Source organism: Callithrix jacchus, chromosome 2 (assembly GCF_049354715.1).
Source record: "Callithrix jacchus isolate 240 chromosome 2, calJac240_pri, whole genome shotgun sequence".
Lineage (NCBI taxonomy): Eukaryota > Metazoa > Chordata > Mammalia > Primates > Cebidae > Callithrix > Callithrix jacchus.
This window is the reverse complement of record NC_133503.1, coordinates 71,058,969-71,086,415: the sequence shown is the minus strand read 5'-3', so window position 1 is coordinate 71,086,415 and position 27,447 is coordinate 71,058,969. Positions and strand designations below refer to the sequence as shown.

Here is a 27,447-nt window from a genome sequence, read left to right as displayed (position 1 = left end):
CTTGATCTCCTGACCTCAGGTGATCCACCTGCCTTGGCCTCTCAAAGTGCTAGGATTATAGGCATGAGCCACTGCACCTGGCGTTGAGTTTCTTGTATATTTTGGATATTAATCCCTTCTCAGATGGATAGTTTGCAAATATTTTCTCCCATTCTGTAAGTTATGTCTTCGCTTTGTTGGTTGAGCACATTTTTATAATTGGCCATTTGGATTTCCAGTGTTTTGCTCTTTGCCACTTCCCATCTGTCTTTTTCTTACTGATTTGCAGGAGATCTTTATATATTCTGGATAAGAGTCCTTTGTCAGTTCCTTTATAATTGCTGTGTAACAAAGTACCCCAAGATATTGTGGGGAAAAGCAGCAGCTATATCGTTTGGCTCATGCTTTTGAGAGTCAGGAATTTGAGAAGGGCTTACTTGGCTGGGTTGGATGCCTGGTGGTTGGTGCTGGCTGTTGTCTGGAAGCTCAGCTGGGGCTGCCAACCAGCGCATCCATTCACTGTCTTTCCAGCATGACAATCCCACACTATTTGAAATTCTTATGTAGCAGGTGCCTTCCCCAGAGTGACCATCCAAGAGAACTAGGTGGAAACTACATGGTCTCAAAGAAGTCACAGCCTCCCCAGGGACATGTACCCCAGTAATTACTAGAGAGAGGCAAGGTCACATGCAGAATGGCATGTGGGATAGCAGACACTGCTGAGGCCATCTTTGGAAAAGGTATTTGACCACGCTGTGCTACAAATCTCCTCTCTCCTTCCATGTTTGAATTTTCACCTCCTTAATGGTCTCTTTTTGGGAGAAATGGTTGGGATAGAAGATTTTATTTTTTATTTTTATTTTTTTTGAGACGGAGTCTTGCTCTGTCGCCAGGCGGGAGTACAGTGGCATGATCTCGGCTCATTGCAACCTCCATCTCCAGAGCGATTCTCCTGCCTCAGCCTCCCAGGTAGCTGGAGGCTTTCACCACACCTGGCTAGTTTTTTGTATTTTAGTAGAGATGGGGTTTCACCATGTTGGCCAGGATGGTCTCGATCTCCTGACCTCGTGAGCTACCCGCCTCAACCTTCCAAAGTGCTGAAATTACAGGAGTGAGCCACTGGGCCCAGCCAGAAGATTTTAATTTTAACTTAGCACCCTTATGAATTAATTTCCTTATGGTTGGTGTTGTGTTCTTTTATTATTTTATTATTATGATTTGTTTGAGACAGAGTCTTGCTCTGTTGCCCAGGCTGGAGTGTAGTGGTGAGATCTTGGATCACTGCAACCTCCGCCACCTGGATTCAAGTAATTCTCCTGCCTCAGCCTCTTGATTACCTGGGATTACAGGTAGGACTAATTTATAATTAGTCCTACCATGCCTGGCTACTTTTTGTATTTTTAGTGGAGACGATTTTGCCATGTTGGCCAGGGTGGTCTTGAACTCCTGATCTAAGGTGATCCATCCACTTGGCCCCCCAAAATTCTGAGATTACAGGTGTGAGCCACTATTGCCCAGTCTTGTGGTTTTTTTTTTTTTTTTTTTTGAGACGGACTTTTCTTTTTGTTGCTCGCTGCAACCTCTACCTCCCAGGTTCAAACAATTCTCGTGCCTCAGCCTCCTTAGTAGCTGAGATTACAGGCACGCGCCACCATGCCTGGCTAGTTTTTTGTATTTTTAGTAGAGACAGGGTTTCTCCGTGTTGGTCAGGCTGACCTTGATCTCCTGACCTCAGGTGATCCTAGGATTATAGGCATGAGCCACTGCACCTGGCGTTGAGTTTCTTGTATATTTTGGATATTAATCCCTTCTCAGATGCATAGTTTGCAAATATTTTCTCCCATTCTGCAAGTTATATCTTTGCTCTGTTGGTTGTGCAGAAGCTTTTTGGCTTGATATAAACCCACTTGTCTATTTATGTTTTGTTGTATATGCTTTTGAATCTCGCCCAAAAAATCTTTGCACAGACCAAAGTCACGAAGCATTTCTTCTTCTGTAGTAGTTTCTTTTTTTCTTTTCCTTTTTTTTTTTTGAGACGGAGTTTCGCTCGTTACCCAGCCTGGAGTGCAATGGCGCAATCTCGGCTCACTGCAACCTCCTCCTCCTCCTGGGTTCAGGCAATTCTCCTGCCCCAGCCTCCTGAGTAGCTGGGATTACAGGCACGCGCCACCATGCCTAGCTAATTTTTTGTATTTTTAATAGAGACGGGGTTTCACCATGTTGACCAGGATAGTCTAGATCTGTTGACCTCGTGATCCACCCGCCTCGGCCTCCCAAAGTGTATAGTAGTTTCAAATCGAATATGTAAATCTTTAATCCATTTAGAGTTGATTTTTTGAATATGGTAAAAGATAGAGGTCTGATTTCATTCTTCTGCATATGCATATTCATCAGTTTTCCCAGCATCATATATTTAAGTGACGGTGTTTCCCCAATATGTTTTGGTGTCTTTGTCAAAAATCAGATAACGTAGTTGGTCGTGGTGGCTCACGCCTGTCATCCTAGTACTTTGGGAGACTGAGGTGAGCAGATCACTTAGGATCAGGAGTTTGAGACCAGCCTGGCCAACATAGTGAAACCCTGTCTCTACTAAAAATACAAAAAATTAGCTGGGCATGGTGGCATGTACCTGTAATCCTAGCTACTAGGGAGGCTGAGGGAGGAGAATTGCTTGAACTGGGACCTGGGAGGCAGAGGTTGTAGTTTTGCCATACACCCAGCATGGTATGCTAGTGCCACTCTGTTTTGATTACTGTTGTTTTGAAATATATTTTGAAATCAGGTAGCGTGATGTCTCCAGCTTTGTTCTTTTTGCTCAAGATGATTTGGCTAGTCAGAGTCTTGTGTGATTCCTGAAGTTTAGGATTGTTTTTCTGTTTCTGTGAAGAATATCACTGGCATTTTGATAGGGATTGCATGGAATCTGTAGATCTCTTTGGGCAGTGTAGCTATTTTAACAATGTTAACTTTTCCAAACCATGAACTTGGTATATCTTTCCATTTTTTATATGTTCTCTTTAATATCTTTCATCATTGTTTTTATGGTTTTCATTGTAGAGATCTTTCTTTATTTTGCCTAATTGCTCTGGCTAGGATGCCAAGTTTTATGTTTAAGAGAAGTGGTAAAAGTGGGCATCCTTGTGTTGTTCCAGATCTTAGAGGAAAAGCTTTCAATCTTTCCCTGTTCAGTATGATGTTAGCTGTATGTCTGTCCTATCTGGCCTTTATTGTTTTGAGGTACTTTCCTTCTGTACCTCATTTGTTGAGAGTTTTTTTTAATGAAGGGATGTTGAATTTTAATAGATGCTTTGTCTGCATCTATTAAGATGATCATATTGTTTTGTCCTTCATACTTTTGTTGTGATACATCACATGTATACATTTATTAATCTGTATATGTTGAGCCATCCTTGCCTCCCTGCATAAATCCTGATCATGTTGTATAACCTTTTTAAATGTGCTGTTGGATTTGGTTTGCTTGTATTTTGCTGAGGATTTTTGCATCCATATTCATATGGGATCTTAGCCTGTTGTGTGTGTGCGCGCATGTGTGTGTGTGTGTGTCTGTGTGTGCGTGTGTCCTTCTCCGGTTTTGGTATCGAGGTAATGCTGGCCTTATAGAATGAGTTGGAAGACTTCTCTCCTCTTCAATATTTACAAAAATTTTGAAAGTAATTGGTGTTGGTTCTTCTTTAAAAATTTAATAGAATTTAACAGTGAAGCCATCTGGTCTTGGGTTTTACTTTAGAAAGAGACTTATAAAATACTAACTTAGTCTCATTACTCATTATTGTTCTGTTCAGGTTTTCTATTTTTTCTGGGTTTAATCTTGGTAGGTTGTATTTGTCCAGAAATTTATGTTTCTCCGGGATTTCCAATTTGTTGCTGTAAATTTACTCATAATCGTCTGTAACAATCCTTTGTGTTTCTGTGGGATCAGTTGTAATGTCTTTTTTTGGTCATTTCTAATATTATTGATTTGGCTCATTTATGTTTTTTAAATTAGTCTAGCTAATCATTTGTCAGTTTTATTTATCTTGTCCAAAAGAAAACTTTTTGTTTCATTGATCTTTTAAAAAATTGTATATTGCTTATTCCTGCTCTGATCTTTATTATGTCTTTCCTTTTTTACTAATTTTGGGCTTGGTTTGTTCTTGTTTTTCTAGTTCCTTGAGGATACTGTTAGGTTGTTTATTTGAAATCTGTTATTTGATGTAGGAGCTTCTTGTTATAAACTTCCCTCTTAGTACTGCTTTTGCTGCAACCCATCGGTTTTGCTGTTTCCATTTTCATTGGTGTCAATAGAATTTTGAATTGCCTCTTAATTTCTCCTTTGACCATTGGTCATTCAGGAACATATTTAATTTACGCATATTTGTACAGTTTCTAAAATTCTCTTCTTATTGATTTTCTAGTTTTATTCCATTGTGGTGAGAAGAGATAATTGATCTGATTTCAATTTGTTAGACTTTGTTGAGGCTTGTTTTGTGGCCTGAGATATAGTGTATCCTGGAGAATGTTCTATGTGCCAACAAGAAAAATGTGTATTCTGAGTGGTGGACAAGGAGGAGGACAAAAATAAAAATAAAAATAGAAAAGCAAAGAAGAAAAATGTGTATTCTGCAGCTGTTGGGTGAAACGTTCTGTAAATATCAGTTATGTGCATTTGGTCTAGAGTATAGGTTTAACTCCAGCGTTCCTTATTGATTTTCTCTTGGGATCATCTGCCCACTGCTGGAAGTGGGTGTAACAATACTCTCACCATACTGCAGGCTGTTTCTGCCTTTAGATCTGTAAATATTTGCTTTATACATTTGGGTGCTCTGAAATTGGGTACATTTATATTTACAATTGTGATAGCCCTTTTCTGAATTGACTCCTTCATCATAATATAATGACCTTATCTGTATCTTTTAACAGTTTCTGACTTCAAGTCTATTTTATCTAAGTGTAGCTACTCTTCTCTTTTGGTCTCCATTTGCATGGACTATCTTTTCCTATCCCTTTACTTTCAGTCAACACGGTCCCAGCATACAAGTGGGTCTTGCTTTTTTACTTATTCGGCCCCTCTACATCTTTTAGATAATTTAATCCATGGATATTTTAGGTTGTTATTGACAGGCCTGTAGTTACTCTGCCATTTTGATAAATTGTTTCCAGTTGTTCTGCAGATCTTCTGCTTTCCTTCTCTGTGGCTTCCTGGCTTTCTACTGTGGAGTGCTTTGGTTCTTTTCCTTTTATCCTGCGTGTGTGTCTATTAGAGGCTTTTGCTTTGTGATTACCCTGATGCTTACATGAAACGTCTTGCACTTGTACAAGTTAACTTAAGCTGGTAATAGCTTAATTTTGATCTCATACACGAACTCTCCATTTTCACTCTTCCTCCTCCCAGGGTTTATGGTTTTGATGCTGCACTTAATGTCTTTTTATACAATGTATCTCACAGCAATTATGGTAGCTTTAGTTATTTTTTAATAGATCTGACATTTAATTTCTCTTTTCTTTTTTGGTGACAGGATCTTGCTCTGTCCCCATGGTGGAGTGATTAGTGATGTCCAGGACATTTTTCATATGCTTGTGGGCTGTATGTCTTCTTTTGAAAAGTGTCTTTTCATGTCCTTTGCCCACTTTTAAATGGGGTTTGTTTTTTGCTTCTTAATTAGTTTAAATTCCTATTTGTTATTTTAAAAATTGTGGCAAAATACTTGTAAAATTTACCATTAACCACTTTTAAGTATGCAGCTCAGTGGCATTAAATATGATCACATTGTCGTGCTAAGGTCACCCCCATCCATATCTTGAGATCTCTTTCGATCTTGCAAAATTGAAGTTCTATACCTGTTAAAAATAACTCCAGGCTGAAATAACTCCAAGCTGGGCACGGTGGCTCACGCCTGTAATCCCAGCACTTTGGGAGGCTGAGGTGGGTGGATCATGAGATCAGGAGTTCAAGACCAGCCTTGCCAAGATGTCAAAACCCTCTCTCTCTTAAAAGTACAAAAATTAGCTGGGCACGGTGGCAGGTGCCTGTAATCCTAGCTACTCGGGAGGCTGAGACAGGAGAATCGCTTGAAGCCGGGAGACAGAGGTTGCAGTTAGCCGAGATTGCAACACTGCACTCCAGCCTGGGTGACAGAGTGAGACTCTGTCTCAAAATAAAAAAATAACTCCAGACCATGTAGAGAGGCACGTGCTGCGCACGCGGGACAGTGGCAACAGTGGCCCAGCCCAGGAAGCTGCGGACCCTGGCCGCAAGTGCTAAGGCCTGAGCAACTCCTTCCCTGTGCCTGGCCTGCCGTTGCCGCTCTGCAGGAGGGTGGCTTCCTTCGTGCACGTGAGTCCTGCGCACAGCTCACCTTTTTGTTTTTCTCCTGACTGCTCGCCTCCTCCTTCCTGCACTTGATTTCTCTCGCCTTATTGCTGAACGGTGGTGGAAGGGCAAGAAGGAACCAAGGACACCTCTGGGTGTTCTGTTTCTGTTTCTTTCTTGCACCTTGGGAAGTGAAGGGCGCGAGATGGAGAAGGACTTGGGCCTCTCTCCCTCTTCCTCCCCACATTCTTATACTAAGGAGCCTGCCCGGCCTACAGTAAGCCCCCAATGTCCCCTTTTCTTTTTCCTCTATCAGAGACCACTCCCACCCTGCTTCCTTAGCAGCTTCCCCATTCCCACCTCCCCGCCTCCTTCCGGCCTTCCCGCCTTCCCGCCTAGCGAGGGGAGATGATGATCCCCCGGTGTAAAAGAAAAGTAAATGGGTTGGGCGCGGTGGCTCACGAAGTGAGGCCCAGGCGAGAGGATTGCTTGAGCCCAGGAGTTCGAGACCAGCCTGGGCAACATGGTGAAACTCAGTCTCTACAAAAAATTAGCCAGTGGTGGTGCCTGCCTGTAATTCTAGCTACTGAGGAGGTTGAGGTGGGAGGATCATCTGATCCTGGGAGGCAGTGGTTGCAGTGAGCCAAGAGATCCTGCCGCTGTACTCCAGCCTGGGCAACAGAGACTCTGTCAAAAAAAAAAAAGAAGAAGAAGAAAGAAAGAAAATCAACAGCTCTGCTATACACCAACATTAACTAACTTGACAATCAAATCAAGAACTCCCCTTTTACAATAGCTGCAAAAATAAAATAAAATGCTTAGGAATATACCTAACCAAGGAGGTGAAAACACACAAAAGAACTGCAAAACACTGCTGAAAGAAATCATAGATGACACAAATGGAAACACATCCCATGCTCATGGATGGGGAGAATTAATACTGTGAAAATGACCATAGTGCCAAAAGCAATCTACAAATTCAGTGCAATTTCCATCAAAATTCTACCATCATTCTTCACAGAACTAGAAAAAACAATCCTAAAATTAATATGGAGCAAAAAAAGAGCCCGCATAGCCAAAGCGTGTCCTGTTTTTAAAGTTTGATTTTGTAGGGACAGGGTCTTGCTGTATTGCCAGGATGGTCTTGAACTTCTGGGCTCAAGTGATCCTCCCGCATTGGCCTCCCAAGGTGCTGGGATTACAGGCATGAATCAACTGTGTCCTGTCATGTTAACTGTCCTTACAATTCAGCAATAAATCTTACTCGGTCATGCTCTATAGTCTTTTTAATATGCTGCTGAATTCAGTTTGCCAGTATTTTGTTGAGAATTTTTTTCTTTTTTTTTTCCCAGGTTCAAGGAATTCTCCTGCCTCAGCCTCCCGAGTAGCTGGGATTACCACTGTGCCTGGCTAATTTTTGTATTTTTAGTAGAGATGAGGGTTCACCATCGTGGCCAGGCTGTTCTCAAACTCCTGACCTCATGATCTACCCGCCTCGGCCTCCCAAAGTGCTGGGATTAAAGGCATGAGCCACTGTGCCTGGCCCAATTAACATGATATTTTCAAGATTCATCTGTGTTATACTTCATTTCATATCATGTGAGAATATTCCACTGTATGAATATACCACGTGTTATTTATCCATTCACTAGTTGATGGACATTAGAATTGTTTCCATCTTTGGGCTACTCTGAATAATGACGCTATAAATATTGTGTCCACATTTCTGTGTGGACCTACATTTTCATGTCTCCTGGATATACATATGCCTGCGAGTGAAATTGCTGGGTCACATGGTAACTCGATGTTGAACATTTTGAGGAAGCACCGTAACATTTCTAAAGTGACTGCACCATTTCACATCCCCACCAGCAGTACATGAGAACTCTCATTTCTCCACATCTTTGCCAACAGTGTTTACTTCCCATTGTTTTGATTACCGTTATCCTAGTAGGAATAAAGTAGTATCTCATGGCTTATATTTGCATTTCCTTGGTGGAAAATGAGGCTGGACATGTTTTCATGTGCTTATCTGGCCATTTGCATATCTTCTTTGGAGAAATTATTAAGATCCTTTGCCCATGTTTAATTGGGTTATTTGTGGTCTTTTTATCATTGAGTTGTAACAGTGCTGTATAGATTCTAGATAAAGCCCCTTATCAAACATTGGATTTGTAAATATTTTCTCTCATTCTGTGGGGTTTTAAAAAGATGTATAATGTCCTTTGATGCACAAAAATGTCTTAACTTTGATATCCAACTTACCTATTTTTTTCTTTTCTTGTATGCAATTTTCATGTCCTAGCTAAGCTTTCATTGCTAAATGAATATTTACTACTTTGCTTTCCTCAAAAGTTTATATTTCCGCTTTTACATTTAGGCCTTGTGTTAATTTCTGATCCATTTTGAGTTAATTTTTGTCTACAATGTGAGGTAAAGTTTCAACTTCATTGCTTGTGGCTGTCCAGTGATAACAGCACCATTTGTTGGGGAGGCCATTTCTTCCCCTGGTGAATGGTCTTAGAATCACCAAGAAGAGAATTCTGGGAAGATGGAGGAGCAGGAAGCCTGAGAAATCTCTCTCTTCGCCTAGACAACAATACTGAGAGAATCTGTCTATTTTGGACCTATGAAGTCCATTGAAGACCTGCAGCTTCCAGGAAAAGACTCAGATGGTAAATTGTGGTTAATTCTGGTCAGTCAGCTCTCAGCACAGTTGCAGCTGCCTGTTCTCGACCTCTCATCCCCACAGCAGGCAGCCGTGCACATGTTCCTGTAGCAGCTTACAGATCAGTTGCAGGAGCCACAGTAGGCATGAGACCCTGTCATCCAGAGATACTGAGTATCTGTTCTGATCACTGATTACTTCACCTGATTACAGAAGTACAGACAGAGAGGTAGCACCCATGGTTGTTGCACCTTCTCCCATTGTTACAAGCCCCTCCCTTGCTGACTAAAGTGACTTCCAGGGGACTTAAAGAACTGGTGACTTTTTCCCCCTTAATTTCTCTTTATTTGCCCTTCTTGGAGCCAGACATTAAAAAGTTGGACATTCAGAAGCAACTGCAAATACAGAGGAAATTGGAAAGTTACCAAGCATGCCCAGGGAAAGGTGTCATTTCAGAAAAGGCATGAGAAGACCTTAAGGTTACACCCAACACTTTGGGAAGCTTAGGCAGGCGGATCACAAGATCGGGCATTCCAGACCAGCCTGGCCAACATGATGAAACTCCATCTCTACTAAAAATACCAAAGGAAAAGAAAAGCAACCAGTAATCTACTTACTACATATTTTCTTACTCTGGACATTTCATACAAATGAAATCATATAATATGCGAGGTTTTTTTTGACTGGTTATAGTCTATGGTTTACTGTGAGGTGGTGGAAGGGCAGTTATCTGAAATTGGATGGGGTGGAAGTCTGTCCTGCCAAAAATGCATGGCTGTGGCTCATAACACACATAGTAAAGTCAGGTGGCTGGTAGGTGCTGGAAGGGTGTGCATGTGTGCTTTCTGTGTACTTCTACATTGCTTCATCAGCTCGACTGGGCATAATTTTCTGCATTCACTTAGTGTTTTTGCAAATGAAAAATGCAAAAGTCACATTATGCTCAAATCCCCTGTAATATATCATTGCATTGAATAAAACTCCAATATTTATTTATTTATTTATTTATTTATTTTGAGATGGAGTTTTGCTCCTGTCACCCACGCTGGAATGCAATGGTGCCATCTGGACTCACTGCAACCTCTGCCTCCCAAGTTCAAGTGATTCTCCTGCCTCAGCCTCCTGAGTAGCTGGGATCACAGGCGCCCACCACAACACCTAGCAAATTTTTGTTTTTTGTTTTTTTGAGATGGAGTCTCACTCTTGTTGCCCAGGCTGGAGTGCAATGGCGTGATCTTGGCTCACTGCAACCTCTGCCTCCAGGGTTCAAGCCATTCTCCTGCCTCAGCCTCCTGAGTAGCTGGGATTACAGGCATGCACTGTCACACCTGGCTAATTTTGTATTGTTAGTAGAGATGGGGTTTCTCCATTTTGGTCAGGCTGGTCTCAAACTCCTGTCCTCAGGTGATCTGCTCCCTTCTGTCTCCCAAATGCTGAGATTACAGGCGTGAGCTATTGTACCTTGCCCCTAATTTTTGTATTTTTAGTAGAGGTGGGGTTTCTATTTGTTTTCTATTTGTTTCATCATCCTGTTGTTCATTTATTTCTTCTTTCTTACTTTTTATGGATCCATCAAGTGTTTTTTTTAATCACTGCATTTTTTTTTTTCATTTTTTGAGATGAAGTTTTGCTCTGTGGCCCAGCTGGAGTGCTGTAGCATGATTTCAGCTCACTGAAACCTCTGCCTGCCTCCCCCTCCCCACCCTGGGTTCAAGTGATTCTCCTGCCTCAGCCTCCTGAGTAACTTGGACTACAAGTGTGTGCCACTATGCCCGGCTAATTTTTTGTATTTTAGTACAGATGGAGTTTCACCATGTCGACCAGGATGGTCTCAATCTCCTGACCTCATGATCCACCCGCCTTGGCTTCCCAAAGTGCTGGGATTACAGACGTGAGCCACCGCACCTGGCCTCATTCTTTCTCTTCTATTAATGTGGCAGATGGCAAAGATGGCCACCACGATGTACTTCTCCATATATTCATGCACTTTACAATGTGCATTTGTAGCTTCTCCTGTTAAGAATTGAAGTCAAGGGCCAGATGTGGTGACTCACGCCTATAATCCCAGCACTTTGGGAGGCCAAAGCATGCGGATCATCTGAGGTCAGGAATTCTCCACCAGCCTCTCCAACATGGTGAAACCATGTCTTCACTAAAAAATACAAAAATTGGCCAGATATGGTGGCTCACACCTGTAATCCCAGCACTTTGGGAGGCTGAGGTGGGCAGATCACAAGGTCAGGAGATTGAGACCATCCTGGCCAACATGGTGTAACCCCATCTCTACTAAAAATACAAAAATTAGCTGGGTGTGGTGGCACGTGCCTGTAGTCCCAGCTACTAGGGAGACTGAGGCAGGAAAATTGTTTGAATCTGGAAGGCAGAGGTTGCAGTGAGCCAAGATCGCACCACTGCACTCCAGCCTGGCAACAGACCAAGCCTCCATCTCAAAAATAAATAAATAAATAAATATTAGCCAGATGTGGTGGCAGCCACCTGTAATCCCAACTACCTGGGAGGTTGAGACAGGACAATTGCTCAAACCCAGGATGTGGAGGTTGCTGTGAGCTGAGATCATGCTACTGCACTCCAGCCTGGGTGACAGAGAAAAAAATAATTGAAGTCAATTTCTCCTCTCTTTGAAAATGAAACAGCCTCTTACTTTAGCCAAGTTAATGTAATTCAGCAAAAGTGACAGTGTGAAGACCTTGTCCCTTTAGAGTCCTATAACACTGCCATTGCCATATGTACATACCTAGGTTAGCCTGCTGGCAGATGGGAAGCAGAGGAGGATCACAAAGGATCAATGACTCAATGAATTTCTGATTAAATGTTCCAAAGTGCAGAGCAGAGAAAACATTCTAAAAACTGAAAGACTCTTGATTTGCAAGTGTCAGGTGATAGACAAAGAAATAGTTTTGTTTTGAACTCTGAAAAAGTCAAACTTGGAGGACTCAGACCTCGGAGTTTATCAAGTGACACCACAAAGTAGGAAAGGAAGCAGCTATGGCCTGTGAGCCATTTCCCCTGGGAAAGTTGTGCATGCCACAGGTAGACAGGAAGAGGAGAATGATACAGGACCCTAGGAGCAGACAGGTGAGACCTGGGGCCTCTGAGGGACTCTGTGTACCCAGAACTTGGGCCTTGGCCCAGGAAGACACAGGTGTCCGTGCAACAGTGGGTAGAGGACATCTCAGGGTGTGGAGGCAGTGCTCCGTGTGTTTGGGGCTTATCACGTGAGCCCTGCACAGAACCCCACATCCCGCACAGTGCAGGAGCACCTGGCCAGGGAGAGCAGGCATCCGAGGGCCAAGGGCCGTGCCCACAGTGATAAGCCCTAGGATGCCTCCCAGAGAAAGCCCTGCTCAGTGCAGGCCGGGCAGGCTGGAGAGGGGTCCCTGGGCCAGTCCCGTCAGCACACAGCCTGCAGTGGTGCCTGGTAGAGCATCAGGCGGCCACACTGTCACGGTCAAAGACAGAGGCCTCAACCCTACCTGGTGCTGGACAGTGAACTTTGAAGAGCCTGTGCAACATCCAGACTTAGATCACTCAGAGAGGCAGGGAGAAAATGAGGGTGGGGGGAACCTGGACAGACCAGGCATTGACCCACGGGAGCCCTGCTAGCCTTGGAGCCTCTCGGATCTAATCTAGAAACAGCTGAACAAACTGTAGGCACAAGTTTGTTTGTTGACACTATCTGTGGAAATGGGGGATGGTGCCGACAGCAATTTCATTCGATGATGGACAAAGAACTTCTGTGCCTCTGAGTTGTAGTGTGTAAATGTCAGAACCTCCACATTTATGTGAGAGAGGAAAGCCCCAAGAGGGGATTCGGTCACATAACAGACTTCGCAGAGTGGACTCCCAGAGGCCATGGAGCGGAGGGGTCGGTCTTTGCGTGCTGAGGTGTAGAGATGGCCAGGAGGTCTCGTTGGGTGAAAAGGCAAGTGACAGAACTAGAGGGACAGAACAATCCCCCTCAAGTGAGAAAGAGGGGAGAAAGAAGAAAGGAAGGGAGGAAGGGAGGGGCAGGCTGGAAGCAATGAATCTGGGGCCTGCCAGCTGAGCCATCTGCCTGTGGTCAGGGTGGCTGCCGGCCCAGGCTCAGGGCGCCTATCTGCATGAAGGAAGGGAAGACTCAGGCAGTCTCCAGCACCCACAGCACCCACGGCCCAACCTCATTCCACCCCCACAGCTCAGGGCACGCCTGTCACTGACTTCCTTCCTCCTGAAACCGGCCCACCTGGGGCTATCGGCCCATCCCCAAACAACTAAAAGGCTCTGTGGGAAACGAGGTTGGATTCCCTCTTTTGAGCTCTGGGACAGATTCTGGAACCATGCACCAAAGGTTCAAGATGGTTCCATTTTATCTGAAGCAACGTGTTGCTGAAGATCCTACACAGTTCAATATACACATTTATCAAGACGAATCTTTCACTTAGGCGTGTGTGTGCGCGTGTGTGTGCGTGTGCGTGTGTGCGTGTGTCATATCTTTCCAGTTTAAGAGCTTCTTTCATCTTCTCCACGACCTTGTCTTCTACCTCACAGATTCTCAGACATTGAGTGTTGTTGGAGTTTCTCAGCTCTGGCAGCAGCGCTGCGACTGAAAGCATGCCCATTTCTCACTGTGATAAGCGCTGAGAAACAGCGTGCTCACGGACAGCACTTGAAAGTGAGCTGCTGGGACAGGGCTGCCAGGACTAAAGATGCTGAGGAAGCAACTGTGGCAACAATTTGCTGACTGCTTGCATGGCGCCACCGTGTGGCCATATTGTGCCATGTGTCTACATGCCCAAGACCTGTTATCTTCAGGATCACTCCTCCAAGTAATTAAAAAAAAAAAAAAAAAAATTGAAGTGAGATGCATTATCTTCAAAAATTGTGCACAAAGTGAGGCTTTATGAGCAGTTTTTGGCATGCAATTTTAAATTCACATAGTTTATGTCTACAGAAAATAAGAGCACACCAGGAGAAACTGGAGCTTAGTTACAGCAAAAGCTGTGACCACCTCTGTGTGGCTAGAAGGCCAGTCTTCTTCTTTTCCACCTGTGATGGGATGCTTGTACCCAGAGAAGAGAACCTGTCTTCAGAGCAGGTCACAGCTCCAGGCATGCTGATTGTACTCCATGGGTACTGGCTCCAAGCCAGCCTCTATGCAGAGTGCTCTGTGCATGTATTTATTTACTTATTCATTTCACAGTTATTTATTTTGCTCCCACGTGGCAGGCACTAGGGATACAGGGGGTGAATGAGAAAGAGGGTTTTGCTCCTGTAAAATCTATTGGCTTCCCTCCAAGGAATGTACTATGTTTTTTGTTTGTTTGCCTGTTTTTAGACAGAGTCTTGGTCTGTTGACCAGTCTGTAGTGAAGTGGCACAATGATGACTCATGCAGCCTTGACCCGCCCCCCTACACCGGCTAAAGTGGTTCTCCCACCTCAATATCTCCAGAAGATAGGGACCACAGGTGTGCACCAGCATGCCCGACTAATTTGTTTATTTTATGTTTTTGTAGAGACAGGGTTCTTTCTATGATGCCCAGGTTGGTCTCAATCCTGGGTTCAAACAGTCCTGTAGACCTCTCGAAGTGCTGGGATTACACGTGTGAGCCACTGCGCCCAGCCTGTAAGAGTCCACTTGTAAGAAATGTTGAGAAAAGACAAATTTATAGAGACAGACAGTACATTAGTTGTTCCCAGGGCCTGTGGGTGAGAATGGGGAGTGGCTGTGCAAACGGGCATTGAATTTTCTTCTTGGGCAAATAGAAATGCTATAAAAGTAAGATTTTGGTGAAAGTTACAGACTTTGTAAAGTTACTAAAAATCCTTGCAGTGTAGTCTCAAAATGGGTAAATTTTATAGTATGTAGATTGTACCTCAATGAAGCTGTTGAAAACATTATGGTTGAAAACTATTCAAGGTGGCATTTGAAGAATAACAAAAACATAATTATATTTTACTTTAAAGTATCCATGATTTATTTTAAATTGAGTATGCAGTTTGTCCAATTAATACTTAAACTTAATATTTTAATTACATATTTAAACATTTAATAATTTAAATATTTAATATAATTTTAAATAAGTTTTAGAACTCCCTCTAAACACCTAAGATAATTCCATTCATATCAACCGCTACCATGAATTTTTCTCTTATTTCACTTTAGAATGGTCTTTGAAGCACAGCAGGCACAAAAATTTGGACGGTTGAGTAGTCCGTATTATTTATTCATTATTATTAATTATTACTATTAATGTTGAGACAGGGTCTCGCTCTGTTGCCCAGGCTAGAATGCAGTGTACACGATCTCGGCGCACTGCAGCCTCGACCTCCCCAGGCTCAGATCCTCCTGCCTCAGCCTCCTGAGTAGTTGGGACCACAGGCGCGCACCCCCACGGCCGGCTAACTTTTTAGTTTTTGTGGAGGCGGGGTCTCACTGCGTTGCCTAGACTGAGAAGTCAGTTAATAAAATGGCTAAAAGTCAAACGCCCGTATTTTAGAAGCTGTTTGTAGATCTCATTAACGTACCCTTTGACATGTTGACATGTTGGGTTACACAAAGTCCCTGGGATGAGTTAGAGCCGCTGGGCTCTAACGATCTCCTGGCGCCTTCCACGCCTGAGTCCTCCCTCCTGCCTGGACACCTCCTGCGCCGGGGTATCTCCGGTCCAGCGGGACCAGTCAGCTCCTGGCTTCGGAGAGGCTCTCACTGCGTGCTCGGGGGGAAGGTCTGGCACACGCACAGGTGCAGGCGCCCACCCCAGGCTTCCGCCTCGCGTTGGCGCTGCTCAGCCTGCCGCCCCGCATCCGGCGGTTCCGGTTCTCCGACTCAGGGACCACGGCCCCGCGCCTACTCAGCGCCCATCCCCGTGCAGCGCCTATTCCCGTGCGCCCGCACCTTCGTCGGCAGCGTCAGGGAGACATCCCAGTGCGCGCCCTTCCTCCGTTCACGCGTTCCAGGGCTGTGTCACCCGGCAGTGCGCGCTCCCGACAGCGCGCTTCCTCGTAGGCCGCTTCGGCAGCCAACTGCAACCTCGCCCCGCCGCCGACCCCACTGCAGGGAGCCCACTGTGCGGAAGTGCGCTCCGCAAGCCTCCCGGGCCCACTGGGCGGCGCGGTGCCTGGAACTGCCTCGCAGGCCGCTGTGCTAGGCGCTCGTGGGGGTCCTGTCGTCGGCACCCGCGGGCGTGCGTCGCGGCCTACAGGCAGCACTATCCCGCGGGGCAGTCCCAGTGGCTGTTTCTGCGGTCTTTTCCCCAGCGCCCTGGAGCGGCCATGAGAAGCCAGCGCTGCCGGCCTCTGGCTCCAGGATGCTGTGCACCTCGGTGATCTGGAGAAGACCTCGGCTGGGGGCCAGCTGACGCTCCACTTGGCCCTGGAGCAGTCAGTGGTGTCTGTATGGTCCTCACTGGCCTGCCACCTCTCAATCCCCTGAGCAAAGGAGAGCCTGACTGGGGCCCTGGAAGCGAGCAGTCAAGAGAGAGCCAAGGAAGAGAGGGACCTGGCCTTCTGCGGGGAGGGTGGGAAAGCGCTCGCTAAGGACGAGGAGGGACCCACGCTCCCGGAAAGGCAGGGCGACCCACCCTGGGCTCCTAGGACAGCGGGACCGCACAGTCGCCATTTTGACGCCTGATGGTCGGAGGTGTCCTCGCTTCCTTTGCGGCCAGGCCTGGGCCTCTGCAGAGAGACTTCTGTTCTAAGAGCTCCGCAAACAGTCTGATTAGGAAAGCCCAGACCTCCTCAGTGAGCTCATGCAGCAAACACAATGCCATCACCAGCTCATCCAGTTCCATTGGAGGATTCCCCACCTCTGCAGGGGGGAAACGGCCCAGGCACCCTGGAGTCGCCGTGCCCAGCCCCACCCCGTTCCCAGGCGCATGAAAAGGAAGCCAGGGAGGAAGACCGTCTGGCTAGCTCTTCTTCTGCCCCGGTGGAACCACCAGGGACGATCGAGCATGAAACAGTTGCAGATGCTTCCTTCGGGGAGAAACAAAACCGCAGGGATTGTGCAGCTCCATCTGATGGTTCCTGGCCCCCAAAACGCAGGATTCCTCTGCTGTGGCCCTATTGAAGAAATGACCCCCTGGCCCTGCCGGCACTCCCCCAGCTCAGTTATCGAGTCACTGTGGAAGACCTTGATTTAGAGCAGAGAGCCGCGATCCAGTGGATCAACTAGGCCTTGAATGGTAAGATGGAGGCCATATCCGACCGGAGCGCCTTTCAGCCTTCCTGTTCCTCCACCTTGCCTGCTTCCCTGGCTTTCTGCGCCAGCGCCCCCTTCAGTCCAGCACTCAGTTACAGCTGAACAGCTTCAGGAAGATGCAGAACTCCCATGCCCAGAGCCTGCCATAATGTGCTAGGGAGGAGTGGCTGCCTCTATGGGCTGCTTGTCTTAGTTCTCCCTAACCTGGGTCTGGCCTGGCTTGCCTGTGAAGAAGTTGGTTCCCTCCCCCAGGCCCACTTGGGGGTATCTGTTCCCCGGTACCTTGCTGCTTGGCCTTCGCTGGTTCCTTGGCAATCTAGAGACTATCATGAGTCCAGCTATGCTCTCGAAGGGAGTCCAGGGAACCCTTCCAGCCCAGGGAAGCTCCCATCCTCCCCACCCCCTTTCCCCAAGGTGGTTAACTCCCCCAGAGAGACAGTGTCCATTCCCATCCTATTTTCTGCTAGGTATACCCAGAAGGTTGAGTGGCCGGAGGTTGTTAAGCTGGCTGACCCCAGAGTCAGGATTCTTGCAACAGAAAAGAGGAACTTTGGACCAGTTTTCCTCCAGGGAGAAGCAGGCAGGACACCCACTGCTAGTGTGGTTGCCTCTTCCTACCTCTCCATTTGCTTAATTTTGCCCTTGTCAATCTTTCTGAGACACACACACACACACACCTTTTTGTTTATTTACCAAGTATTCTTGTGTCTTTGCTATTGAATTAACAGTGGAGGAATTGATTTACATGCATGGTTTCCTGGTACCCAGCTAATGGGACAGCAGTGTTACTGCTCTAGGTGCTGACTCCTGATTTCTGTGGGTTTGAGCCTATGGAATGGCTGCCCATGCATGGGCCCCTTCCTCTGCTTTTTACGGGTTCACTTGACTGCTCTGTGGGCCAGATGTTTCATGGTGTGTGTTAGGAAACCACATCTTCAGACAAGTTTAATCTTTTACAAATCTTTGAACTCTGAAAGTCTCAAAGATAAAATGTGTGGATCTTTGGGGTACTCATGAGTGTGTGACTGCTAGTCTGCAAATATTTGCTTGGTGTTATTTTAAATTTTGGTCCAGTTAGCAACTTGGGATACATCTTGAAGGATTGTCTCCTTCAGGTTCACATTTATTCACAGGACTTAAAATATTTGTCTGTATTGTCTATTTCATGTATCAATTCTGTCAGTTTTGGCTGCACGGATGTTGGGGCCCAGTTGTTAGCTGTGTGTAAGTTTTAAATTATTAAATCTTCCTGATTATTGATCTTTTAATCATTAAGAAATCTTTGTCTCTGTAGAAATATTTTTAGCCGTAACCAGCTTTTCCAAATACTGCTATAGTTACTTCAGCTCCCCTGTGGATACTGTTTGCAATTAGCAACTTTTTCCATTTTGAAAATTTTAATCCATCCCTTTTTTTGCTTAAAAAAGTTCAAAATGGGTGGATAAAATTGATACGACAAAAAACTTATTTAGCACAAACAAAGATAATACCAGGGGAACAGAGGAGCAAAATGAAAGAAGACTTGAGGCAAATAGAAAATAGAAAATAAGTAGCAAAATTGAAAAGTTAAGTCCAACCATGACCATAATTACATTACATGTAAATAGATTTACAATTTCAGTAAAAAGGCAGGGATTGGAGTTTTTCTTTTTCTTTTCTTTCTTTCTTTCTTTCTTCTTTTTTTTTTTTTTTTTTTTAATGGAGTCTTGCTCTGTCACCCATGCTGGAGTGTAGTGGCACAATCTTGGCTCACTGCAACCTCTGCTTCCTGGGTTCAAGCAGTTCTCTGTGTCAGCCTCCCGAGTAGGGGTGAGGACTACAGGTGCATGCCTCCACACCCAGCTAATTAAAAAAAATTTTTTTTTTTGTAGAGATGAGGCTTTGCCATGTTGGCCAGGCTGGTCTTGAACTTCTGGCCTCAAGTGATCCACCCCTCCTCCTCAGCCTCCCAAAGTGCTGGGATTACATGTGTGAGCCATGGTACCCAGCCAACACTGCAAATTGTGGATCTTTTGGGCAAATACATTTCCATGGGTAAGATTTTGTGTTCTGGTGTCAGGAAGTCTGTCATTCAAATGTCAGCTCTTGCACCTACCAGTGTGTGTCTTGGGTAAGATACTGATCCACTATTTCTTATAAATAAGAGGGGGATAAGCGTGACAAGTAAGAGTTTCATAATCACTATTCTTTTTGTCTTTTACAGATGATGGAGCTGAGATGCAGAACAATTAGATATCTTGCGGACAGCCACATGACTCCTCTGCATGTGAGCTGGCCCTCGAACCAGAGCCCCCAGTCCATACCCTGCACGTGCAGTGCAATATCCCATTCCATTTAGGGCCATTTTGATACCTAAATAAAATAATCATCTAGAGTGCAATTGCCATGTCTGATTTACACTAAAGTGTTTGGGGCGTGCTATCTCTTATTATGACTACCTCTGGTTGGCCCCAGCTATGCCCTCACAGCCCCTCAGAGAATCCGCCGTCTCCCTTGCCCGTTAGGAGAATGGTCCTGTGTCGGTTGAGGCTGGTGGCTCAGGGTGCTCCCAGTCCCCTTTCCTCAAGGTTGGAGGGAAGCCCCTTCCCTCCCCTCAGAGACACTCTCACAGTGTCATGCCACAGGAGCCTCTGTATGTATGTCCAGAGCATCATGCATTAGAGCGCTTGCATTGGCACCATCGGCCTCCACTTCTGCCCCTGCGTCCACAGGTGTTCAAGTCAGATACGTGAGGCTGGGGAGATGACAGGGCGCATGCCCACTTTCCTCTCTTTTGCCTGTTCCCCAGCACTCCACCTCTTCCCATCCGCTGTCCCCTTTCCTGCCATCTGTGAGTTGAGCTACACTTCACCCCTCAAATGCAACTTAGTTTCCTGCTCCGGGATAATGGGAGCCACAGGGCAGAGCTCATAGCTCAAGAAGAGAGTACAGGGCCTGAATCCAAGACAAACTCCCGAAGAGGAGGGGAAGGCTGTTGAGTGTCTGAGGCAAGATGCGCCACTAGCACCAGGGACCCAGTGCTCTGTGAGGACAGAGCTGGAGGAGGGCTAAGTGTTCTAGACTGGGGAAGGGGCAGATCTGGTGAGGGGAAGACAGTGCTAGGTAGAGAGAAAAAATGATTCCACCCTAACCATCCTCCAGAAGCCCCTTCATGGGTTTGGAGAGGGAGGGGTTCCACAGCAGCCTTCCTTGGGCTTGTCTTACTCACAGGCTTCAGGTCAGAGCCTGGTGTTTGTTTCCCACAGCTGAGGCCGGGCTGTGGTACCAGTGGTGGGAGCACCAGGGAAACCAGAGGCTGGCTATGGCCAGGCTCCTCCTTCCCAAGCAGCGGTCAGACAGATGCACAGCAGGCTGGCCTGAAGCTCAGGGTCTCAGGACAGGACAGACGATTCATCAGACATTAGCCAAATTCCACAAGACTGAAGTGCAATGGGAGTGTCTAGCACAAGTGGAGACCCTGAGCTCCCCAGAGCAGCAGCCTTCTGAACAGGCTGACCTGGGAAAGGGGCCCTGCCGCTGCCTTCTCCAAAAGCTCTCTTTCAGGAACGTGGCACCCTGGCTTCTGTGTGTGTGTGAGCTGTCTTCAGAGGTCTTCTGCTCATGTTCTGGGATGCTGTGCTTTGTTTCATGTGCTACTTTGTCTGTTGTGACCGGGAGGGGCTGGGTGTGGCTCTTTCCTGACAGATGTGGATACCATTTGTATTCATCATCTTATACCTTAATGTGTCCAAGGATGTATGACTCGATACTAAAAGTGGGAGTGAGAGCCAGGCAAGAGAGGGAATATTTATCGCTTTGGGGGCACTAAGATGATACCACCACTTATGGGCAGCCTGGACACTTGGAAGCAACAGGGCCATATCTTCTCGTTCAAATGACCAAGCTTTTTGTTATTTCCAGTTCATGTGTTAACCCAGAGCCTTTGGTAAAAATCTCGTTAAAGCCTTCACCCCTGTCTCACATGTGTGATGTAGAAATACTGGAAGAGTCTTTTGCTCAAGCAAAGTCAGAATCTTTAAAGACGGTGGCAATGGATGGAATGGCCACCACAGGGATGAGGAGTGACAGAGCTCACAGCTTAGGGCTTTGGATTTCTTCTCCTCAGCACAGGGAATATCCTCGCTTGATTTTATGAAGGATGAGTTTGGGAGATGGTGGAGCAGTGAATGGGCATTTCTTAAGGTAATTAGGGGCCATTGGGGTGACTCATTAGGGGCCACTGGATTCAGGAATTCTGAGTCTACGGGTGTCAGTAATTTGGGGTCTGAACTATGCTACTATTGGGGGTTGTGGAAGTCTGGTTGACACAGGAGGGATCAGTATTTAGAGGGCTCCAGGAATTAGGGCTCCATGGGTCCAGGAACCAGGGGGTTATAGACCAGTGATTGCTTCTTTGTGAGATCAGTGGGATCAAAAGAGGTGGGTGCCTCTTTCAAAATTCGGCTTAAAAATCCTCTTCTCTTTCCGTCCTCTCCCTGCCTTTTATCTGACGTTAAAACATTCCAGTGAGAATGTGTATTACTACTAAACATAAAGAGAACCAGAAGAAGTTGGTCACCGTTTATTTTACAGGAACGAGATTGTAAACTGTGCAGTTTTCTGCATCTTTCCTCCCTTAACAACACACCCAGGAGAGCTGTGCCAGAAAGTGGGCGGAGATCTAGCACATTCTTTTAGAACCTGGCTAACCTTAACTCAGAGGCACTAACCCAAATCCTAACCCTAAGGTCTTAGTTTTTAAATTTCTTTTTATTTGCATGTATTCATGGGACACAAGTGTAATTTTGCTACCATATGTCGCGTCGTGAAGTCAGGGCCTTAGGTGCATCCTTCACCTAAGCAACCTCCCATCATCTTTAACTTTTAAGGTCTTAAATCTACGACCATAACCCCAGGGAATGAGATGACTGGGTCTAAGGGTGGATGTATGTTAATGCTATTGGCCGTTGGAAAATCCTTTTCCAAAAAACAGCTGGAACATGTTTCCTCCTGTCACATATGCGAGGAGCCATTTTCCTGCATCATCGCTGGAAGCAGGATCTATCACCACGTGCTCGTCTCCATTCAAAGCAACCATTGCTTAGGGTCGGTGGGTGGGAGAACAGGGCGCCACCCACCAATTCACAAACCTAAAGGGGCGCGGGTGTGCCAGGAACTCCTCCCGACATCTGCGTCCGCAGAAAGGAAGGAGACCTGGGAAGGGGCGGCTGTGCTCCCCACGCTAGCGTTCTCAGAGGGTCCCAGGCCCTGATGGGCGGGACCCGGTGAGGCCAGAGGGACGCGGGCGGGGTCCTACGGGAGAGGCCGCCTCCTTTAGAGAGGCGCCCTTTATGATCAAAGCGCGAGCGAACCTGTTTTATTCGGGGTGGAAAACGCAAGAGAGAGAGGGAAGAATTAGCAAGAAAAAGAAAGAATGGGGGCCAGAGAGGGCAGGACCGGGAAGAAACCCAGGGTTCACGGAAGGGACGCAGAAAGCGGGAAGACGCTGAGCGAACCCAAGGCGCCGCCCCTCCCGGGCTGAAAGGAGGACTCATTTGCATATCCCCGCCCCTGGCCGCCCCGCCCCCGGACTTCAGCCCGCCTCCGAAGGCTGCTGCACCAGCACGTGGAGCAAACCCATTTTAAGAGCATCTCGACGGCAGAGAAAATTGGAGTTTATAGGGAAGGAAGTGGGAAGGCGACCGGAGAGAACTAGGCGACCGGAGTGAAGGCTGGGAGGAGAGGCGCGCGCCCCAGCACGCGAAAGGCGGTGCGGCGGACCCCACGCACGGGCAGCCGCGGGGGCGTCACGGTGCAGCTGGAGGATCCAGGTGGCCTGCCTGGGGGACCAGCCTCCTCACGTGAGTCCTGTTCGGGGACAGGTGAGGGAGGGGAAAGAAGGCCAGGACTGTGTCGAGTGAGGGTCTGGGCAGTCTCAAGGAGGGCAGCCTTGGGGCTCAGGGGGTGTGGGGCGAAGCCCGGAGGGAAGAAGGAGGCCCGGGGGGCACGGCAGTGGGAGCTCCCGAAGGGCTCTGAGCCGACCTCTTCCTGCTTATCCAGGAAGTTTAGACTTGGGTCTCACCTCAGGACATCTCATAACCTATGTGTGAATAATATTCCATAACCTTATACACAGAAAGGAACAACCAGTATGATCCTTTCTAAAAATACACCAAAAAGTAAAGAGCATTAACATAAAGAAGAATTTTTATCAACAAAAGGACAAAATAGCCAGTTAATATCAAATGGCAGCAACCCTAAAGTTAAATCAACCAAATCTCCCAATCAAAAGATACAGACAAAATCCAACGGTATATCCAAAGATATGCATAGACTCAAAATAAAGGGTTGGAAAAAAAAAAAAACGTACCAACCAAATGGAGAGCAAAAATAAATAAATAAAAAGCAGGAGTTGCAATTTTCACATTTGACAAAATAGATTTCAGGGCTATAAGGATACAAGGGTAAAAGGATTAATGTAACAATAAGAGATCTTAACACCCAGATACATAAGACACATAGTGAGATTTAGATTCAACGAGACAACAAATTGATAACGATGTCCAGGATTTGAACTCAGAGCCAGAACAAATAAACACAATAGAGGTCTCCATTTTAAACACATAAAATATGCATTAACCACTTTAAACACTCAAAATATTGATCGGCCATTATTGAAACCCATTTTAGGAATGAAGTAATATTCCTTTTTCCCTCTTTTTCTTTTTTTCCCTTCTTTCTCTCTTTTTCCCTAAAAAAAAAAAAAAAAAAATTCTTCAAGGGAGACAATTATTCCAATTTACCAAATTTGATTACGCAAATCAAATTTACTTGATTAAAATTATTGAAGAATTTTCTTTTAATTTTGCTTTTCCCATGATACCTTAATAAAAATCCTAGTTAAAAAAAAAAAAATATTCCATAACCTGAGAAAATTCGAAATCCAAAACATTTCAGATAAGGGTTATTCCACCTACATATTGGTTTCGTTTCTCCTGAGAACCTCGACTAATACAAAATGACCAAGCGGGATTTATCCCAGGAATTTATTATTTATTGAGACAGTCTTGCTCTGTCACCCAGGCTGAAGTGCAACGGTGTGATCTCAGCTTCCTGCAACCTCCATCTCCCGGGTTCAAGTCATTCTCCTGCCTCGGCATCCTGAGTAGCTGGGACTACAGGCGTGCACCACCATGCTCCGCTAATTTTGTATTTTTAGTAGAGGCAGGGATTTCACCATGTTGACCAGGCTGGTCTTGAACTCCTGACCTCAGGTGATCTGCCCGCCTTGGCCTCCCAAAGTGCTGGGATTAGTGGTGTGAGCCACTGTGCTGGGCCTATTCCAGGAATTTAAATATTTATTTACCTCAACAATTTTCTTGCATTTCTAATTGTCTTATAAATATTTACACCTGTGGATTCCATGTACTTATTTTTTACTGTATAGATAGGTGCAATTTATTTCCTGAAAACAAATACTGTACGAGAATGTGGTGGATGCAGAGATGTACTGCCTGGATCCCCCTTCCGGAGGACTTGCTTGCCCAGTTGTGAGAGTTTGTTTAGCGTCTGGCTGGCTGCTTCAAGGTGTGCCTGAGCCAAAGAGAGTGCCCCCAGTGTTTCAGGGCCTTCCCGGGGGAGCCCCCTCATGTGCCTGAGGCCTGGGTGTAAAGATCTGGCCACCTCTTCTTGGCCCAGCCACCTCTGAGGGGCGATGCGTGTTCTGGCGTCCTGACTGGCTGGCTGAGGTTTTGCTGAACCTGCACCTTGTTTTGACTTCTCCCTCTTCTCAAGCTTGTTTCTGCTTGCTTTTCTCATAGGTTTATTTATAAGACTCTAACAAGCATAAAAAGAGGTAGGGGCCAGGCCTACCCCTTTTTATAGGGGGTAGTAGCTCATGCCTGTAATTCCAGCACTTTGGGAGGCTGAGGCGGGCCAAGGTCAAGAGATCAAGATTATCCCTAATCGGTCCCTTGTATGCCTCAGGCCCTCCACTCCCTGCTCTGGGGTACCTGGCCTGTGACACAAAGTGCACATATTGTTTCAAACCCTCATTTTACTTAATTTATCAATATTTTGTAAAGCTATTTAAATGACAAAATAGGATCGTTTTACTACTTGAATATGGATCTTATTAATGTGTTTAAACAGTTGCATATTTTCTTAATTTTGCTCTAATAACTAATGTTTCTGTTTAATTCTTTGACTACCCCCTTTTTTTCTTTTTGGCAGAGTTTCGCTCTGTCACCAGGCCAGAGTGCAGTGGCGTGATCCTGGCTCGCTGCAACCTCTGCCTCCTGGGTTCAAGTGGTTCTCCTGCCTCAGCCTCTCAAGTAGCTGGGACTACAGGTGCATGCCACCATGCCCAGCTAACTTTTTTATTTTTAGTAGAGATGAAGTTTCACCATGTTGGCCAGGGTGGTCTTGATCTCTTGACCTTGGCCTGCCTCAGCCTCCCAAAGTGCTGGAATTACAGGCATGAGCTACTACCCCCTATAAAAAGGGGTAGGCCTGGCCCCTACCTCTTTTTATGCTTGTTAGAGTCTTATAAATAAATTCCTACAAGTGGAATAGCTAGATCAAAGTGGAGGCATTTGGAGAAAGACTTTTTTTTGACACATGACACATTTTGCTTGTTTACGATGTTTTCCCTCCATCAGGGTGAAAGCTCCTTGAGGGCAGGGACTTTTGTCTTTGTCTGTATTCTCTGGAGACTCGAATTGTGCCTGTATGCAATAGCCACTCAATAAATGTTTTTGTTGCAGACTGGGTAGACATGAGTTAGATCTTTGATGCTTCTGAGAGTCTGGCTTGGGAAAGGGGATGCTAGGGAAAAACTGCTCCCTGCAATCTCCCCATTTTAATCTTTCCGTGTTGAAAAGTGCAGAGGAGCTGGATTCAGTGTGCTCAGTGACAGAGCCAGTGGGGCACAGAGGTGCCCAGGGCAGCCTTTGGAAAAGTGTAGAGGAATCTGGATTCCTGACTGCTGGCCTTTGGGCCTGGGTTGGGCCTAGGACCTTGAGACAGGACATACATATCTGGGGGAGTCACCTGCTAGTCACCAGCTCACTGAGGAACTGAAGAATATACTGTTCTTGGTCTGAAGGCACTTGGAGAAGGAGAGGAAGGAGGGAGGGGCTGAATCTCTTCCCGCCCCTATCTCTGCCAGGTCCCAGGGCCCCTCTGGGCCTCTGTCCCACCCAGACAGACCTGCCTACAAGACGTCAAAGGCCCAGGAGCCCTGCCTGGGATGGGGTCACCGTTTTGCAGCCATAAGTTTGGAGTGCTGGCTCCAGCAGAGGCATCTGGCCAGTGGCCCAATGCTGTGTCGGACATGGTTGTTGGTCGTGGAGGGCCTCTGGGCCATCCTGAGCTCAGATCTTGGCTGCTGGCTGCTGGGGCTCCTGCTTCTGAAGCAGGGCCAGGGTGTCCTGCTTCTCAGTGGAGTGCAGCTGCTTCTGCTTCCCCGGCTTGAGCTTGGTGGGGTTTTGGATCACTTGGACAACCTCTGCCTTCCGCTCATTCTTCAGGCGACGTTTCACGTTCTTGGCTGGTGCCGTTTCTTCTCCTGGCAGCGCCTTTCCTTCTGTGAGGGGCAGAATCCTTGGCCATCTTCCTTTCCTGCTGTTCCTTCATCTTCCGCTGCCAGCATGTGTGGAGGTGCTTGTCCTGAACCATCTGGGAGAACCTTTCCTTGGAGTGGTCCTTCCACACCCACCCCAATTTGGGCCTCCCCTTCTGGATTATAGGAAACTCTTCTTCCCCCTCCTTCAACTTGTTGGATACTGGAGCCTGGGCTGAAGAACCTTTTTGCTTCTTTGCTCCATGGCTGCCTCTCACCTCTCCCCGGCACTTGCTGACTGGGGTAAGGCTCTGGTGATCCTGGGCCCAGGTATAGCTGTTGCTGGGTACCCACTCCCCACCCCTGGGCAGCTCCTCTGGACTCTGGGCCCACTCCGAGGCTAGTTCTCCATGGCACTGAGAACACTTTGGTGCCTCCTCACTTAGCTTTGGCTGATATTGTGGGGATTCAGGACTTGACTCTGGCTGTCTTTGAGGTGACTGCTGGTGTAGATCTTGCTAATGCTGGGGGAACCCTGGGCTTGGCTCTGGCTGCCTTTGGGGGGACCCCAAACCTGCACCCTGCTGCAGACTGGGTGATCCTGGGCTTGTCTCTGGATGCCTTTGAGGGGACCTCAGGCTGGTTTGCTGAATATTTGGAGGACCTAGGCTTCCTTGTTTCTTCTGGGATGGGCTTGAACTCCACAAGGTCCAATCTCCTCTGCGGAACTGAGTCTCTCAGGCCACGG

At 46.5% G+C, this 27,447-nt stretch overlaps 1 protein-coding gene, 1 long non-coding RNA gene and 1 pseudogene across 2 annotated transcripts in view; 1 reads left to right on the top strand and 2 right to left on the bottom strand.

Annotated features, from left to right (window-relative positions):
- LOC118151365 (uncharacterized) overlaps positions 1 to 15,762 on the bottom strand; it is a 37,205-nt gene extending 21,443 nt beyond the window's left edge. The window contains exon 1 of the mRNA XM_078365974.1: positions 15,699 to 15,762. Coding sequence (XP_078222100.1) covers positions 15,699 to 15,762 — 64 coding nt within the window. The remainder of the gene's footprint in view (positions 1 to 15,698) is intronic.
- Positions 15,763 to 15,944: 182 nt separating this feature from the next.
- On the top strand, positions 15,945 to 19,528 carry LOC128931424 (uncharacterized). Its single transcript, XR_013532048.1, has 2 exons — positions 15,945 to 17,141; positions 19,362 to 19,528. It is a non-coding gene; the product is annotated as an uncharacterized LOC128931424 (long non-coding RNA).
- Positions 19,529 to 26,359: 6,831 nt separating this feature from the next.
- Positions 26,360 to 26,815, bottom strand: LOC100413263 (coiled-coil domain-containing protein 86 pseudogene; annotated as a pseudogene).
- Between the last annotated feature and the right edge of the window lie 632 nt (positions 26,816 to 27,447).